The sequence below is a fragment of the Saimiri boliviensis genome, chromosome 10 (genome assembly GCF_048565385.1).
Source record: "Saimiri boliviensis isolate mSaiBol1 chromosome 10, mSaiBol1.pri, whole genome shotgun sequence".
Lineage (NCBI taxonomy): Eukaryota > Metazoa > Chordata > Mammalia > Primates > Cebidae > Saimiri > Saimiri boliviensis.
In genome coordinates this window covers 16899022-16918654 of record NC_133458.1, presented here as the reverse complement: position 1 = coordinate 16918654, position 19633 = coordinate 16899022, and the positions used below count along the sequence as shown (strand labels likewise).

The window sequence follows — 19633 nt, the reverse complement described above, 5'->3', positions numbered from 1 at the left end:
TTGCAGACAGTCATACTATCTCTTTCCATGTATGATTCCTTTTAACAAGCAATTAACTAAGGTATTGTGAGTCCAAAGATCAAGAAAGGGTAAAATAATTATTGACTCATATTTAAAGTTAAAAGGATTGGGAATTTGGCGCTGATTTAAAAAAAAAAAAGGCTAAATTAAACTGAGACCTTGGAGAGTAAAACATTTGGAGTATAATCATAGGAAGCTATTATGGTAACAGACTCTAGAAATATACAAACATTCTTACTACTGTTGCTTACAGTTTGAGTACTTATAATTTTAAGGTTGCTACTTTTAGTATTTTTTTTTTTTTTTTTTTTTTTTGAGACGGAGTTTCGCCCTTGTTACCCAGGCTGGAGTGCAATGGCGCGATCTCGGCTCACCACAACCTCCGCCTCCTGGGCTCAGGCAATTCTCCTGCCTCAGCCTCCTGAGTAGCTGGGATTACAGGCACGCGCCACCATGCCCAGCTAATTTTTTGCACTTTTAGTAGAGACGGGGTTTCACCATGTTGACCAGGATGGTCTCGATCTCTCGACCTCGTGATCCACCCGCCTTGGCCTCCCAAAGTGCTGGGATTACAGGCTTGAGCCACCGCGCCCGGCGCTACTTTTAGTATTTTAATGTTTCTTTAAAGTGATTTGTAACATTCTTATGAGTAGTCATGTATCTAGCAGAATCCAAATCTCATTAAGGAAGTCAATGTAAAAATAAGATTTACAGAAATCTTTATAAAAATGGCTAGAATTCATCTATTAAATGAAGAAATATCAGAAAATGCTAATATCCAAGCCAACTTTTATATACATTAAAAAATACTTTAAAAAAATCTTCATATAAGGTTGGGCATGGGGTTCATGCCTGTAATCCCAGCACTTCAGGAGGCCGAAGCAGGATTTCTTGAGCCCATGAGTTTGAGACCAGCTAGGGTAACACAGAGACCCTGTCTCTACAAAAATAAAAAAAGGAAGAAAAAAATCAGTTGGGTGTGGTAGCATATGCCTGTAGTCCCAGCTACATAGGAGGGTGAAGTGGGAGGATCACTTGAGACCAGGAGGTTGAGGCTGTAGTGAGCCAAATTCACTGCACTGCAGTCTGAGTGACAAGACCCTGTCTCACAAAAACAAAACACACACACAAAAAACTTCAGATGTTTCCTATTCATTGTAACAATCAGAAACTTCATTTTGTTGAAGTGTTATACTTCACAAACTTAAATATTAGTCTTAAAATAAAAACCAGGTCAGACGGCTCATGCCTGTAATCCCAGCACTTTGGGAGGCACACAGGGGTGGATCACCTGAGGCCAGGAGTTTGAGACCAGCCTGGCCAACATGGCGAAACTCTGTCTCTACTTAAAAATACAAAGATTAGGGGCAGGCACATTGGTTTACGTCTGTAATCTCAGCACTCTGGGAGGCTGAGGTGAGCAGATCACCTGAGGTCAGAAGTTCAAGAGCAGCCTGGTCAATATGATGAAATTCTGTCTCTTCTGAAAAAAAAAAAAAAAAAAAAAAAAAAAAATTCAGCCAGGTGTGGTGGTGCATACCTGTAATTCTAGCTATTCAGGAGGCTGAGGCAGGAGAATCACTTGAATCTGGGAGGCAGAGATTGCAATAAGCTGATATCACACCACTGCACTCTGGCCTAACAGAATGAGACTGTCTAAAAAACAACCATCACTACCATCACCACCAAAAACAAAAACAAAAAAATTACCCGGGTGTGGTGGTGAGATTGCGCCACTGCCCTCCAGCCTGAATGACAAAGTGAGATTGTCTCAAAATAAAAATACAAATAAAAATAGAAATAATGCATTGGAACCAAATCATTTTCTGTGTGCAAAAAAAAAAAAAAAAAAAAAAAAAAAAGAAAAAGAAAGAAAGAAAAGAAAAAATAGAAAAAAAAAACCCAAACAACTCCACAAAGAACACAATCTTATCAACAAACTCCAAATCAAATACAAACAAAGCAAACACTAAAGATCAGTCTATTGAAAGTCTAGTGCTTCTAGGCCAGGTGTGATGGCTCATGTCTGTAATCCCAGCACTTTGGAAGGCTGAGGTGGGAGGGTCATGAGGTCAGGAGTTCAAGACCAGCCTGGCCAAGACGGTGAAACCCCGTCTCTACTTAAAAAACAAACAAACAAACAAACAAACAGAAATTACCCGGTGTGGTGGTGGGTGCTTGTAATCCCAGCTACTCAGGAGGCTGAGGCAGGAGAATTGCTTGAACCTGGGAGGCGGATGTTGCAGTGAGCAGAGATTGTGCCACTGTACTCCAGCCTGGGTGACAGAGCAAGACTCTGTCTCAAAAAAAAAAAAAAAAAGAAAAAAGAAAAAAAGAAAAGAAAGAAACAGTCTAGTGCTTCTAACAGAATGCAGTTTCTATTTTTTTTTCCCCCTTGAGATGGGACATTGGCTTCTTGCAACCTCTGCCTCCCAGGTTCAAACGATTCTCCTGCCTCAGACTCTGGAGTAGCTGGGATTATAGGTGCAAGCCATCACACCAGGCTAATTTTTTGTAATTTTAGTAGAGACAGAGTTTCACCATGTTGACCAGGCTGGTCTCAAGCTCCTGACGTTGTGATCCACCCACCTCAGCCTCCCAAAGTGCTGGGATTACAGGCGTGAGCCACTGTGCCCAGCTAAGTCTAGTGCTTCTAAGAGAATGCAGTCCTTTTCATAGTCACACTTAGGGTTCCGGGAAGAAAAAAGAATCCATAGTTTAGAAATCAATAAAATAAGACACTTAAAATGTCCCTAAAATCATGGAGAATTCAAGAAAAACATGGGAGTAACAGGTGATGAATTTGCTTTAGAAAAAGTTTCTTAATTATTCCTTCTTGCGTATCTGGAAGTCTCTACTATTCTACTTCCTACTTTATTTGAAGAGCCAACTCTGCTTGTGTGAAGTTATTTGAAGCGAAATACCTATTCTGTGCCTTAAAAAAATCTTGGTATAGTAATTGATTAAAAAAATCAATTTGAGGCCGGGCGCAGTGGCTCACGCCTGTAATCCCAGCACTTCGGGAGGCTGAGGTGGGTGGATCACGAGGTCAAGAGATCGAGACCATCCTAGTCAACACGGTGAATCCCCGTCTCCACGAAAAATACAAAAATTAGCTGGGCATGGTAGTGCGTGCCTCTAGTCCCAGCTACTTGGGAGGCTGAGGCAGGAGAATTGCTTGAACCCAGGGGGCGGAGGTTGTGGTGAGCTGAGATCACGCCATTGCACTCCAGCCAGGGTAACAAGAGCTAAACTCTGTCTTAAAAAAAAAAAAAAAAAAAAAATCAATTTGGGGCCAAATTGAAATATTTTCTTTCCCTTTGAGGTTGAGGATAACTTCAGCTGCATTTTTTTTTTTTTTTGAGACAGAGTCTCGGCTCTATCACCCAGGCTGGAGTGCAGTGGTGCAGTCTTGGCTTACTGCAACCTCCGCCTTCTGGGTTCTTGTGCCTCATTCTTGTGTCTCAGTCTCCCAAGTAGCTGGACTACAGGCACACCACCAGGCCCAGCTAATTTTTTTATTTTTATTTTTATTTTTATTTTATTTATTTTATTTTTTTTTGAGACGGAGTTTCGCTCTTGTTACCCAGGCTGGAGTGCAATGGCGCGATCTCGGCTCACCGCAACCTCTGCCTCCTGGGCTCAGGCAATTCTCCTGCCTCAGCTTCCTGAGTAGCTGGGATTACGGGCACGCGCCACCACGCCCAGCTAGTTTTTTGTATTTTTAGTAGAGACGGGGTTTCACCATGTTGACCAGGATGGTCTCGATCTCTCGACCTCGTGATCCACCCGCCTCGGCCTCCCAAAGTGCTGGGATTACAGGCCTGAGCCACCGCGCCCGGCCAATTTTTTTATTTTTAATAGAGACAGGGTTTCACCATGTTGGCCAGGTATGTCTCAAACTGGCCTCAACTGATCCACCTGCCCTGGCCTCTCAAAGGGCTGGGATTATAGCCACTGCAGCTGGCCATGCATTTTCAACTTTATTTAGGAATAGAGCAGAGAACAATTGGGAAGACTAAACAAACAAACCACCCCCCCAAAAAAATAGAAAAACAAACAAAAAATAAAACCCTGTGATTTTAGACACCTCAAATGTCATGATTTATGCGAAAGCTAAGGACTTTATTAACTAGTTAAAAATATTACTAATTACCCTTTATTCCAGAATTGAGTATATTTTTAATGGCCATTATACACAGAATTTAGTAAATTCCTTAAAGTATATTATGAAAACTGTAAGAGGTTACTTCTTACCCAAATAAATCACTTCTTGACATTTAAGGAGAAAGTCAACTGAAGCCAGGGTAAGTCCCCTCCTGACATTCTTTGTCATGACTTTCAAGTAGTTTCTTTCTTTTTTTGAGACAGGGTTTTGCTTTGCTGCCCAGGCTGGAGTGCAGTGGCATGACAAAGGCTCACTGCAGCCTCAGCCCCCGCAGGTTCAAGTGATCCTCCAGAGTGGCCGGGACTACAGTTGTTCACCACTAAGCTTGGCTAATTTAAAATTTTTTTTTGGTAGAGACAGGATTTTGCCATGTTGTCCAGGCTGGTCTCAAACCTCGGGGCTCATGCAATCTGCCCACCTTGGCCTCCAAAAGTGCTGGGATTACAGGTGTGAGCCACCATGTCTGGACCAGCAGTTTCAAATGGATGAGAAACATTCTGGCATAGACACATTGGGTTTTTTAAATTCTTTTTTTTTTTTTTTTTTTTTTTTTTTTGAGACGGAGTTTCGTTCTTGTTACCCAGGCTGGAGTGCAATGGCGCGATCTCGGCTCACCGCAACCTCCGCCTCCTGGGTTCAAGCAATTCTCCTGCCTCAGCCTCCTGAGTAGCTGGGATTACAGGCACACGCCACCATGCCCAGCGAATTTTTTGTATTTTTAGTAGAGACGGGGTTTCACCATGTTGACCAGGATGGTCTTGATCTCTTGACCTCGTGATCCACCCGCCTCGGCCTCCCAAAGTGCTGGGATTACAGGCTTGAGCCACCGCGCCCGGCCAAGGGTTTTTTAAATTCTTTGACAAAACAGTCACAGGAGAGATGAAACATTTAGTAAAATAAAAAGTTCTATAGAAACGCTCAATGATTTTCAATCAAATAAGGCTGTAACTAATAAAATGTTTCTGTCATGAAGTACCATTTCATAGTATTTTTTAAAAAGGCACATAATTTTCTTAAACTGAGAGTGACTCACGTGAGGGAAAAGCCATTTAAGCTGACATATTAAATAGCCACCGCTTTACAGAGGACAATCTAACTATTGAATTATTAGAGTTTAGTATTTAAATGGCTAGAAAATGCCATCTCAGGAGCAGGAAGAAAATAAACAAAAAAGATTAAATGGCTAGTAGAATACCTGAAAATAAATAAACTGGAAGCATCTGATTACACACTGTGATCTCAAAACTATTTAAAATAAAAGATTTTCTTCCTCATGATTAGTAAAACATTTAAAATGTTAAACAAATTTTATAAAAAGGCTTCCTTACTAAAGAAGAAAATCAACTTTAATTAAAAAAATATATGAGGGCTCAGGCTTTAGGAAAAAAGCAGTAACAAAAGAACAAATGCTCTTTTGTTTCAATTACTTAGTCAAGGAGTAACTCTATGTATGGTTTAAAAAAAATGTTTTTATTTGGAGAATATATTTAAAACTCACTATAAAACAAAACCCAAGAACAAATACAACTGAACCTGAAAAGTAAACATTTAATTCTACTGCTTCCTATTTCTCCAGGTCCATGTTAGCTAAACATGTCACCTGTCACATTTAATGTCCTTTTACCAACATTTCCAATGGGTAATTTGGAAGGGAGTGTAGAATTACTTTGTGATACTTTGGAGGAATCTTTTACTGGCTACAGGATGGGACAATGAGTTTCGGAGCAGCTCTACAGAGTTTATCCATGCCCCATTGCAAAGGAGACTAGTAAAGAAAGGAAAGCATCAGATGCAGGTGATGGGAGCCTAGGCAGGATTGGCATTGAGAAGAAAAAGAGTGAACAAAAAAAGGAAGGTAACAGTGAGGCAGGTATGCTGGGAAATTATAGAAAGAGCTCTATTAATAAACAGATTCCTTAACTTTGTGCCTCAAAATGGCCAAACCTCTGGAGCATTCCATAGAGAAAGTCAATTTTGTAAAAACTTTGTTACATGCCTGTTAGTCTTCTGTTTGTGAATGAATAAAACCCTATTTAACAATTACTAATAATCACACCTTTAGTGCAACTGATTTAAAAATCATATACTTTGATATTTTCCAGTAGTCACATGTCCTTATTCCTTTCTTAGTCTCACTTCTAAAATATGAGAAACGTTCCTTTTCTTTTTTTTGAGACGAAGTCTTGCTCTGTCACCCAGGTTGGAGTGCGATGGCGCAATCTCGGCTCACTGCAACCTCTGCCTCCCGGGTTCAAGCGATTCTCCTGCCTCAGCCTCCTTAGTAGCTGGGATCACAAGGACCCGTTACTACACCAGGCTAATTTTTGTACTTTTAGTAGAGATGGGGTTTCACCATGTTAGTCAGGTCGGTCTCAAACTCCTGACCTCAGGTGATCCACCTGCCTTGGCCTCCCAAAGTGCCGGGATTACAGGTGTGAACCACCACGCCTGGCTCATTTTCTTAACTAAACTGAAAGTCATAAATCAGTTCTGAAATCATAATGTCATTATTTATCTTAAGCTACCCAAATGAGGGGTTAAAGGTTTGCCATAATTATTATTGCTTTTCCTGAATGACATCTAACTATTCAAATAAAGAAAATGTTTAAAAAATTTATTTGTGGGTACTTAAAAACTAAATTATCATTAATTTAAAGTCTTGTCAATTTTGTTCTTTACTGACTTCAAAGAGGCATCAATACAGATGTCTGTTGACTGGAAGAACATTGAACTAACTGTTGGCTACATTTAAAAATCATGACAAAATCAAATTGAGTTAAGTGAAGATATAGTTAAGAGGCTGACAATGAAGTAGAGATGGCCAAATCTTTGACAGGACCACATGCTGTTGCTTTCTATTTTTGATTCCATCTGAATCACAATAAGAATACACTGACCACCACATTAGAGTCATTTTCTATACAACAAAGTATAAGTATTAGACAGTGCTAACAAATACTTCATACCATGGAATGCAAAAAGGAGAATAGCATTCTTTCATCATAAGTAGAATCTTGCTGGTTAAAGAATATACGGAGGACAGAAATTTCATGAGACACAATGATAAGGTGATTACTAAAATATGCATTATGAGAGGTAAGAATAATCTAATAATCACTTCAAAAAATCTATTACCTGGTGTTTGGCAACCAGAATTATCTAAAAGAAAAACAAACCTAAAAGTTCCACAGAATTCTGCGAAGATTTTTTTGCAGGGGAGGGATTGAGTGGAAAGGGGGCAATGCACTTGCAATGAAGTTTGACTTCTACATGAGCAAGACATCTTTAATGTATTTTTTAAAAAGTTATTTAAAAAGAACTCCAATTTATAACATTTTCCAACTAAAAATCCAAAGCTAAGACATTTTCCTCATGTCAAACATGCACTCCTCAGCAGTATTTTTGGTCACCTGCACTCGCAATTTAGGAAAAGAAATTTAGTTTATTGCTTCAAGGAAATAAAGGACATCCACATTTTCCAAACTGTTATAAAAAGAGTTATAGAAAAAGTATTAAGAATAAAAATAGAATTATTAAATTCTAGTGACTTCCTAAATTAGATCTGCTCAGTTTGCCTTATCTAACCCAGGTTAACCTACTGACAACTTCCCATCTGCAAACATAGGAACAGGTATGCTCTTCTTCTGGAGTCCCTAGTGGACATGTGATAGTAACAAAAGTTGCATGAGAAAAACTGAAGTTTAATACTTAAAATAACCAAGTGAACAAAACAAACCCGGAACAGAAAGTAAAGCCTCTAGAAGAGGCACTGCCAATTTTTAGCAATGTCCATGTATTTCAACCCTTGGATGTTAAAAATCCAATGTTAAGTATAAATTTTAGTTTGGGGAAAAATTACATCTAGTCTTTAACCACACAAGTGTTCTTTGGTTTACCTTAAAAAAAGAGTATTTTATTCAGTTTAACATATAAGCAAACATATATTCATTTATTTTCTTTTTGTTGCTACTCTCCTGCACTCTCTCACTCATTTGTTTCAGTGGACAGGAAACGCACCATATCCCCCTGCCTGGATGGGTGTTTTTGGAGAAGCACAAGCATATAGACTAAAATCCTCTGTTTGGAAACCAGCCCGATTCAAGGAGGGTTCTGATGCACTGCGGTGAATTTTTGGCAATGAGCGGGCCAGCAGCTCAATAGAGGCGAGAATCTACAAAAAAAAAAAAAGAAAAAAAAAAAAAAAGAAAAAAGAAAACAAAAAAGAAAAAAAAATAAAAGAAATAAAGAAAAAAGAAAAAAAAGAAAGAAAAAAAAGAAAAAGAAAAACAGAAAGAAGAATGAAAATCTGGGTGGCATAAATTTTTAAGAGTCCCATCACACTTTACAAGAAAGCACCTGAAATCTTACACAGTTTTCAGTATTGTCATAAATGTTTGCAAAAATATATGTAAAGAAACTGGTATTTTTTCTTAAAAAGAAAATTATCTCTGTAAATTAAATCGGGACAGTAATTCACAGTTAACGTTTATTTATATTTTAGATCATTTATTAGTCTGGAAACAATAAATAATAGAAATTTAAAACAAATTTTATACCTTTTTGTTACAGACCACAAGTCTCTTTTGGGAAGAAGATAGAGTATAAATAAGTAAAGCAAAGCACTATATGACTATCTCTAAACAGAACTATCACAGCTACTTGCCCTTTAAAGAAACCTAGCAATGGGGAATGTTTTACATACACCTAATTTTTTTTTTTTTTGAGACAGAGTCTCGCTCTGTTGCCCAGGCTGGTGTGCACTGGTGCGATCTCGGTTCACTGCAACCTCTGCCTCCTGGGTTCAAGGAATTCTCCTGCCTCAGCCTCCTGAGTAGCTGGGACTACAGGCGCATGCTACCACGCCTGGCTGATTTTTTTTTTGTATTTTTAGTAGAGACAGGGTTTCATCATGTTAGTCAGGATGGTCTCGATTTCCTGACCTCGTGATCCACCTGCCTCAGCCTCCCAAAGTGCTAGGATTACAGGTGCGAGCCACTGTGCCTGGCTATATATACTTAATTAAAAGCAGAACCCCAGGTACCCAGAGTGCTAGTAGCACCTAAGAACTGACAGGTAACAACCCAAGAGCAAAGACAGGAGAACTCTACATAAAATGTAGAAATTAACATATTTTAAGGTATAAACAAACAGGTTATAACCTTGAAGGCATACAGCATGATAATGCATGTTCATAATCATAAAACATATGTTTAAAGGGCTTGGAATAATGCCTGGCCTATAATAAGTACTCAACAAAACTTCAGCAGCTATTATTATTACTTTTGTTATTGTCCTGATCTACCAACTTTTTTTTTTTTGAGACAGAGTCTTGCTCGTCACCCAGGCTGGAATGCAGTGGCACAATCTCGGCTCACTGCAACCTCTGCTTCCTGGGTTCAATCGATTCTCCTGCCGCAGCTTCCTAAGTAGCTGGGATTACAGGTGTACACCACCACACCCAGCTAATTTTTTGTATTTTTAGTAGAGACTGAACATGGGGTTTCGCCATGTTGGCCAGGCTGGTCTCAAACTTCTAACCTCAGGTGATCTGCCTGCCTTGGACTCCCAAAGTGCTGGGATTACAGACATGAGCCACTGGTCTGGCTGAAATTTTTTTTTCAGATGGAGTTTCACTCTTTGTTGCCCAGGCTGGAGTGCAGTGGTATGATCTCAGCTCGCTGCAACCTCCACCTCCTGGGTTCAAGTGATTCTCCTGTCTCAGCCTCCCGAGTAGCTGGGATTACAGACACTCACCACCACGCCTGGCTAATTTTTGTATTTTTTTTCTTTTCTTTTTTTTTTTGAGACAGAGTTTCGCTCGTTACCCAGGCTGGAGTGCAATGGCGCAATCCTGGCTCACTGCAACATCCGCCTCCTGGGTTCAGGCAATTCTCCTGCCTCAGCCTCCTGAGTAGCTGGAGCTACAGGCACGCACCATTATGCCCAGCTGATTTTTTGTATTTTTAGTAGAGATGGGGTTTCACCACGTTGACCAGGATGGTCTCGATCTCTTGACCTCGTGTTCTAACTGCCTTGGCCTCCCAAAGTGCTGGGACCACAGGCGTGAGCCACTGCGCCCGGCCAATTTTTGTTTTTTTTTTTTTTTTGAGACACAGTCTCACTCTGTCCCCAAGCTGGAGTGCAGTGGCACAATCTGGGCTCACTGCAACCTCTGCCTCCCGGATTCAAGCAATTCTCCTGTCTCAGCCTCCCGAGTAGCTGGGACTATAGGCACACGCCACCATGCCCAGCTAATTTTTGTGTTTTTAGTAGAGACGGGGTTTCACCATGTTGGCCAGGCTGGTCTCGATCTTTTGACCTTGTGATCCGCCCGCCTCGGCCTCCCAAAGTGCTGGGATTACAGGTTTGAGCCACCGCGCCTGGCCCAATTTTTGTATTTTTAATAGAGACAGGGTTTCACTATGTTTGCCAGGCTGCTCTCAAACTCCTGACCTCAGGTGATCCTCCTGCCTCGGCCTTCCAAAGTGCTGGTATTACAGGCGTTAGCCACCATGCTTGGCTGAAAATTTTTTTAAAGTTAAACTTTTTTAAAAAAGTAATCTTTATGATTATTAATACATGACAAAGAAACAGCTACAAAAAAATTTTAAATTCCAAGTATAGGGTGCAAATAAAAATTAAAACACTACAGAAATGTATAAAGAGTACAAGGCTCTTAAATCCTGCCCTCCAGGGATAACCACTGTTAGATTCTGTAGTTGCTTCTGTATCTTTTTTTTTTTTTTTTTTTTTTGGGGACGGAGTTTCGCTCTTGTTACCCAGGCTGGAGTGCAATGGCGCGATCTCGGCTCACCGCAACCTCCACCTTCTGGGTTCAGGCAATTCTCCTGCCTCAGCCTCCTGAGTAGCTGGGATTACAGGCACGCGCCACCATGCCCAGCTAATTTTTTGTATTTTTAGTAGAGACGGGGTTTCACCTTGTTGACCAGGATGGTCTCGATCTCTTGACCTCGTGATTCACCCGCCTCAGCCTCCCAAAGTGCTGGGATTACAGGCTTGAGCCACCGCGCCCGGCTTTTTTTTTTTTTTTTTGAGATGTAGTGTCACTCTGTTGCCCAAGCTGGAGTGCAGTGATGCAATCTCAGCTCACTGCAACCTCCGCCTCCCAGGTTTCAGCAATTCTCCTGCCTCAGCGTCCCAAGTAGCTGGGATCACAGGCATAAGCCACCATTCCTGGCTAATTTTGTATTTTCAGTACATATGGGGTTTCACAATGTTGCCCAGGCTAGTCCTGACCTCAGGTGATCTGCCCGCCTCGGCCTCCCAAAGTGCTGGGATTACAGGTGTGAGTCACCATGCCCAGCCTCTTCTGTAACTTTTTAATGTATGAAAACAGCCTACTTGTACAACCTTTTAAAGTATCAGGCTGGGCACTGGGGCTCATGCCTGTAATCCTAGCACTTTGACAGGCCGAGGCAAGAGGATCACTTGAGCCCAGGAGTTCAAGACCAGCCTGGGCAACATAGTGAGACTCTATGTTTATTAAAAAAACAAACAAACCCCGAAACCAAAAAGAAATTAGTTGGGCGTGGTCCTGAGCACCTACAGTACCTGAGCACCCTACCAGCTACTTGGGAGGCTGAAGTGAGAGGACTGCTTGAACCCAGGAGTTTGAGGCTGCAGTGGGCTATGATCATATTACTGCGCTCCAGCCTGGGCAACAGAATAGACCTTTCCTATTTATTTTTATTTTTATTTTTTTTTTGAGACGGAGTTTCGCTCTTGTTACCCAGGCTGGAGTGCAATGGCACGATCTCGGCTCACCGCAACCTCTGCCTCCTGGGCTCAGGCAATTCTCCTGCCTCAGCCTCCTGAGTAGCTGGGATTACAGGCACACGCTACCATGCCCAGCTAGTTTTTTGTATTTTTAGTAGAGACGGGGTTTCCCCCTGTTGACCAGGATGGTCTCGATCTCTCGACCTCGTGATCCACCCGCCTCGGCCTCCCAAAGTGCTGGGATTACAGGCTTGAGCCACCGTGCCCGGCCTAGACCTTTCCTATTTAAAAAAAAAAAAAGGTATCATACTACATTTTGTTTTCTGTTTTGTCTTCTTTTTCTCTTACCAATATCCATGTCATCAATACAAATCTAACTTACTCTTAATGTCTTTAATTTTTCTTATTATAGTAAACATTGTTATATATATCTGAATACTTACAAAATAGGTTATAAAGCACAGATTTTTACAATTATTTTGAATTTATGGATTCTACCAAGTTCTTCCAAAATGCTGAACGATTTACACTCTCACCAAATCTTTAAAATTTTAGAAAGTATGCTCTTCCTCACTTCCCAACATTGTTACCAGTGCTGGATATTACCAACCTGAGAGGCAAAATTAAAATGTACTTCACTGTTGTGTGTCTTTGCATTTTACTGACTGCCATGGAAATCTTTACACCTTTTCCTAAGTTCATTCACTATTTGTATTTCTTACGTGAATCACTTTTCATATTCTCTTTGCCCATTTTATTGATTGTCTTTTACTTATTGATTTGTAGGAGTCCTTTGTATACTATAAACATTTACTTTTTGTTCTATATGCTACACTTATTCTCTTTATCTTTCAATGTTATTTTTCTATATAGAAGTTAAAAAATTTTTAACATACTCACTTCTGCTAATTTTTTCCTGTATACCTTCTGAATTTTGTCTAGTTAAGAAAGCCTTTTCTACCTCAAAACTATAAAAACGATTTCATATTTTATAGTTTTTTAAAACATGTAGATCTTTAGCCATGTAAAACTTATGTGACACATAACAGTATGCTGTGAAAAGATCCTGTAATAAAAATCTTAAAATACCACAAAAGGGATAGCCTCCAATAATCTGGAAAGTTCATATATGGACCTCCTTTTTTGAAACCATGTAATTAATGAAATGTTACAATTAGAAGTATAAGCTAAGCATTTTGCCTCTTTTAATATCATTTAAAACGTGGGCCTAAGGATGTACTTTGCATTATTAATGTCAATCAACCATGCTTAGAAACCTGAGCACCATGATGTGGAAAGAGAACATGGGACAGGGTCATGCTGAAACTGGTCAGCAGCACTGGTCTCTCATTAGGACAGGCTCAACCCAGATGTTTCCTGACTTAGAAAACAAACAAACAAACAAAGAAACAAAACAAAAATAAAAACTCTTCCTCAAAGGAACAGTAACTTCGAACCCTGGTAAATGAAACTTTTATTTACCCACCCAACCACTTAACTCCCCTTTCCTTCTCTTAGGCAACAGCCTGAGACACTTGTTAAAACCATCAATTCTATCTTCTTGAATTCTTTAGAGAAGAATAAATTTTTTAGATTTAAAAAGAAAGGATGAGTGAATCTCATTCCTTAACCGTGACTTCTGTCTGAGTTAGCTAGGACTGGGTATTCAAAGGCCTATGAGTTCATAAATGAACACTCCAGTAATTAGGGTAGCAGGGTTATTAAGGGAGACAGGACTTCTCACTAGAGACTGTACTGATTTATCGATTTATCAAGGCATTTTTTTTTTTTTTTGAGACACAGTCTCACTCGGTTGCCCAGGCTGGAGTACATGGCGGCTAACTGCAACTTTCACCTCTTGGGTTCAAGCAGTTCTCTGTCTCAGCCTCCCAAGTAGCTGGATTCACAGGCTCCTGCCACCATTCCTGGCTAATATTCGTATTTTTAGTAGAGATGGGGTTTCACCATGTTGGCCAAGCTGGTCTCAAACTCCTGACCTCGTGATCTGCTTGCCTCAGCCTCCCAAAGTGCTGGGATTACAGGCATGAGCCATCGTGCCCAGTCCAAGGAATATTTACCCAGTGCTATCAGGAGCTCCCTAAGTATCAGAAAACACTGCATTTATTTTACAGTATCTACTACAGCTTAACTCTGTAAGCTAGTTGAGGTATTTAGTTATAGTTGTGTGTGTGTGTGTGTGTGTGTGTGTGTGTGTGTGTGTGTGTGTGTGTTTTGGAGACAGAGTCTCGCTTTGTTGCCCTGGCTGGAGTGCAGTGGCATGATCTCAGCTCACTGCAGCCTCCACCTTCTGCGTTCAAGTGATTCTCATGCCTCAGTCTCCCAGGTAGCTGGGATTACAGGCTCCTGCCACCATGCCCAGCTGATTTTTGTATTTATGTAGAGATGGGGTTTCACCATGTTGGCCAGGCTGGTCTTGAACTCCTGACCTCAGGTGTTCTGCCCCCCTTGGCCTCTCAAAGGATTATAGGTGTGAGTCATTATGCTTGGCCTTAGTTACAGTTCTTTGTGAGACTTATTAACTTAAGGCTTTATCTTTCCAATATGGAATTTAAAAAAGCAATGAGTTGTCAAGAGTTAGCTAAAGGCAGGTTGAGCTGACAACTACCTTACTGCCTTTTCTTTTTTGTGTCCAGGCGCAAATGCCCCTCAAAAAGACCTAGTATTAAAGGAAAGCTTCGAATCTTTATTTTACCATCAAGAAGAAATAAAGCAGTGGTTGGTTCACAAAATCTGGTTTGTGGACCACCAGGGTAACCACAAAGTCAAACTATTTTTGGAATAACAATTAAGACATTAGTGCCTTTTTTACTGTCATTATTTTACAAGCATAAGTAGAGTTCTTCAACAATTTTTAAATGTGTAAAAGGGTTCAAAGACTGAGAAGTCTGAGAATGCCGGATAAATGCAAAGTCTTTCTGAATATTTTGTATTGGGACCCCAAATTTCTAGGTGTACCACTGCTCAATCCTCATGAAACCATCTTAATGTGTTTACTTGTCTGGAGTCTGCACATAGAATCCAAACTCATGAAATACTGTGTGCCCAAAAAAATGCTCAGAAATCTGTCTATAATTAGTCTGTTCTTTTGGGTAGCATGAAGCTTTCTCTTACTTGTGGAAAGAGTGGTCTCTCATCTCTTTTCTTTTTGAGGCACTCTGCCATTAATCTCTTCATGGCTTTTGGACAGTTACTCCGTACCTTACTGAGATCTGGAGATAGGTATCCTCGTCCCACCATAAAAATTATCTGGAAAGAGAGAGAAAAAAAGGGAAATAATTCAACCTTGTAAACAAGTTGAAAAATAAACTTCACATTCACCGAAAACACAATAAGCTGTACACTTATAGCTTACGATGTATGTATTACACCTCAAGAAAAAGTTTTAAAAAACGAATGCCACATCATGATTGTGGGGAACCCACACAAGTAGCTGTAAGCTCAAATCTTCATGATCCTTGGACTGTGGCAAAAGTTCTCTAATTGCTCCCCTGCTTTTGATCTCTCCTTATCCAGTCCATTTTCCCACTCACAGGGTAACCATCTAAAACAGATCTGACAGTGCCTCTTCTTTAAAAAAAATATATTTATTCAGCATGTCTTGTTGGACATTGTGGTAAGCCCTTTATATATGTGCAGGGAAAACTGAGGTGGTTAACATTTTAGCAGTTGTTTTGCCATCTGCATTTTAAGCCCTTTTATTGTGGAAACACTAATGGGCCATTTGGTTTCCATCCCCAGAGGAGGGAAGGAAAAGCCATTAGGAGCTAAAATCTTCTGCTTAATGAAGTAAAAAGGCTTGTCTTCCCTGGGTTCAGAGATTTAGAATTTTTTCTAATTTCTTAATTTCCTAATATTTTGCCTTCCTTTACATACCTAGAAGTAATAATGGTCTTCCTTCCCAACACTAGCTATGAAAATTATTTACTGCCTTGTATGGTTATTAATCTTTTTGTGATAGGTATCTTATCTAAGTTCTCCAATCAGACTATGGGTGCTTGTAAGGCAGAGAAACTGTGACTCATACATAAATATTTAAAAAAAAAAAAAATATATATATATATATATATATTTTTTTTTTTTTTTTGACACAGAGTTTCGATCTTGTAACCCAGGCTGGAGTGCAATGGCGCGATCTCGGCTCACTGCAACCTCCGCCTCCTGGGTTCAGGCAATTCTCCTGCCTCAGCCTCCTGAGTAGCTGGGATTACAGGCACGCGCCACTATGCCCAGCTAATTTTTAGTATTTTTAGTAGAGACGGGGTTTCACCATGTTGACCAGGATGGTCTCAAACTCCTGACCTCAAGTGATCCACCCACCTCAGCCTCCCAAAGTGTTAGGATTACAGACGTGAGCCACCATGCCCAGCCAACATGGTGGTTTTAAGGGAATTAATTTCTACAACCATCAACTTACTCATATCCCCTTTGAAAAAACTTGATTTGCCAGAGAACCACTCAAGTCTCAAGTGGAGGTGTAACACCTATCCTCCTTTCCCACTCTCCCTGTTATAACTGCCCTTCTACCACTTTACAAGAGCCACACCTTTTACCCATATGTACCTCACTATAGTACACATTGTCCCAAGGTCTCAAAACCTCTGGGGCAACAGAGACATTTCCAAATACTGGTGTCAAACTGGGCTCACACGAATGGGTAACAAGTCTGTTCATTTCCAAATCTTTATTTTCAAAAATATTAATTGAAGTGTCAGCTGAGCTTTTAAAACATTTTTAATGACAAGTTACTATATAAATTTTGGTACTTTATAGGAATGAGCTCAAATGGCTGATACAGTATGCAGTAAAGAATTAAAATTAACCTTGCCCAAAGAGAGAGCTACCCTTTGCTCTTGGATCCTGGGAGGTAATCACTAAGCCCTTGAAATGTTCTGCCTGATCAGAGTGTCTGTTTTTCTGGGGGCCATAGGCCATGCCAGATAGTCTAGGCTAACAATATGATTTACACAGGGGGTCTGGGGCATGTGGCATCATCAGCTTGACCTCTACAGGAGCTGTAAACTAAGGTCAGCCCAGCAGGTGGTCAACCATATCTATGTGACTGAATTGCAATAAAATCTCTCGATTCCAAGTCTCAGGTGATTATTCCCTGGTTGGCAATAATCCATGTATCTTGTCACACACCGCTACTGGAAGCTCTGTCCACAACTCCACTGGGAGAGGGTGACAAAAAGCTCCTGAATTTTGTCCTATAAATCTCTTACAAGAACACTCCCCAATTTTGTCCTGTAACTCTCTTCCCTTGTTAATTTTAATACCTATTCTTTCATTGTAACAAACTGTGACTGTAACAGCTGTCAGTGAGTCCTGAGCAGTTTTCACTGAGTTTTCAGCGAGTCCTTTTAACAAACCTGAAGCTGGGTCTTCGGGACCACTAAACTCTGCATGTGGTTATAACAAAACTCCTGCCTTTCTGATCTTATAATTTAAATACAATTTCTCAGTACTTACCTCTTTAGAAATGAAATAAGGAAAGGATCAATACTAAGTCCTAGCATCTAGTGTCCTAACGGAAGAGTTGTATTTATCTACAGATAGATACATTAATTGAACGGAAAAGAAAAGTCCATGTCATTCATTAAGATACATATTTCCAATATAATTTTACCTTCTAATTTTCATATATAAAAACTTACATGTTACTTTCATCAGTTATGTTACTTGTAACAATAACATAATTCAGAATTTTAAAAAAATGAGCTTTTAGTTACAATTTTGTAAAATTCTGAATTTAAACTTATATACATATTTTTATTGCAGTCGTAACTTAATAAATAAAAGGCTTTAAAACATACAAATAAGTTACATTAAGATGAAGTTCTGTAAGAGAAACAATACAAATAGTTTGAAGAGAAAAAAAGAACCATGTAAAACTTCCAGAAATTAATGAAGAACTTCAGTATTTTTTAAAAGGCATAAAATCAGTATGGTTTTTAGATTTGAATGCATACATTTCAAAAAGAGAGAGAGATATATATATATCTAATATTATAGTCTTACTTTAAAATGTTAAAAGAATATACTGGAAATTACATTCTTTGCAACTATTTAAACTTAAGGTAAAAACTTTCAGGTGTCAACTTAAAAATGTACAAGGAGGTACATAGTTTTTTCAAGAGTCTTTCAGGAGGAATGTGAGAAAAAAAATTGAAGACAACTCTCATGTTTTTATAGATCCCACAGAATTTAGTTAGGGCAGAGCACAAAGCAGGCAGCCTACAGTATCTGCTGGGGTAGGGTGCAGAAACTGACTGATGAAGAAACAGAAGAAAAAAGGGAAAGTTTTTCCTGGATGTTATTCATGGACAGAAGATTCATGTGGCACATACACTATGAAATCAATACCTCGGCTTGAAATTCTGGGAATGGTTCTTCATACTTTCAATCCACGCTCAGCACTCCTGGCATCTCGACCCTATCATTCACTCCATGGTATTACTGGAGCACATGTCTGCTCATTTTTAGTATCATCCCCAGCACAACCTCAAAAGAACTGCCCATGCCATTAAGAGCAGAGCCTATGCTTTGTTTTATTCATTTTGAATCTCTCTATATCCCATAGTACTTTGCATTAGTTGGTATTAAAAACATTTTCTATTAAAATAATTTGCCTGTTGATAAGAGACTGGTACTTGCTTCCTGTTTCTTCAGATCTTGTGCTTAGAACCTGCCACCATGCTGTGAGAAAGACCAATGCAGAGGTCCTCCAAGACCTTCGAAGAGGTCTGCAAGGAAAGGCTCGTGTGGAGAATAACTGGGCTTCGAGCTTCTAGCCAGCACCAAGTTGCCAGGTATGTGAATGAGGCACTCTAGAGTAGATTCTTTTAACAACCAGTCAGTCTACTCTAGTCAATACAGTGTGAAACAGATTAGAACCTTCCTTACTGAGAGTAGCCCAACCTACAGATTAGTATTTTAAGCTACCACATTCTGGGTGGTTTGTTATGCAGCAATTATAACTGGAATACACTTCAGATAACGGATATATGCTATTTATTCTTCTAAGAAGACACAGCAATTCTGCTCCAAGAAAAGAAAGCCATGAAGGTACAGTCAATATACCTAATTTAAATGAGCATATTATTAATCTCAATTTACAAGAGAAAGTGCACTGAAGGAAGAAAGAATAGGGTGAATGGAGAGAAAATATTGGAATGCTAAAGAGGGTGGGGGGATAATAATGTGATTTACCAGACTTTTAGTGCTAGGGTAAATAAAGGTAAAAAGGTATACTGCTTTGCAAAGGGCTAAGAGATCTATTTTAGAAAAAAATCTGATTTTTGAAACGGAAAGAAATTCTTTAGCCAAATTCTCTTATTTTTGGGGTGATTGAAAAAAGAAAAAAGGCTGGGTGCAGCGGCTCATGCCTGCAATCCCAGCAATTTGCGAGGCTGAGGTGGGTGGATTATGAGGTCAGGAGTTCGAGACCAGCCTGGCCAATGTGGTGCAACCTCGTTTCCACCAAAAATACAAAAAAATTAGCTGGGCAAAGTGGCACGCGCCTGTAACCCCAGCTACTCAGGAGGATGAGGTAGGAGAATTGCTCAACCTGGGAGGCAGAGGTTGCAGTAAGCTGAGATTAGGCCACTGTATTCCAGCTTGGGTGACAGAGTAAGGCTCCATCTCAGGGGGGGAAAAAAAAGAAAGAAAGAAGAAAGAAAGAAAAAA

The 19633-nt window shown here is 39.9% G+C and overlaps 1 protein-coding gene across 7 annotated transcripts in view; it reads right to left on the bottom strand.

Moving 5' to 3' along the window:
• The window catches only part of BRAF (B-Raf proto-oncogene, serine/threonine kinase), a 207442-nt gene that overhangs the window by 9452 nt on the left and 178357 nt on the right, over nt 1–19633 (bottom strand). For 3 of the 7 annotated variants that reach the window (XM_039472551.2, XM_010340390.3, XM_074378995.1), the window contains 2 exons: nt 15059–15193; nt 8207–8360 (listed from right to left, as the gene is read on the bottom strand). In XM_039472551.2, the coding sequence (XP_039328485.1) occupies nt 8207–8360; nt 15059–15193 (289 nt within the window). Of the gene's footprint in view, nt 1–795; nt 8361–15058; nt 15194–19633 lie in introns of those variants that run through there. The other 4 variants (XM_074378999.1, XM_010340391.3, XM_074378994.1 and 1 more) reach the window with 3 other exon arrangements.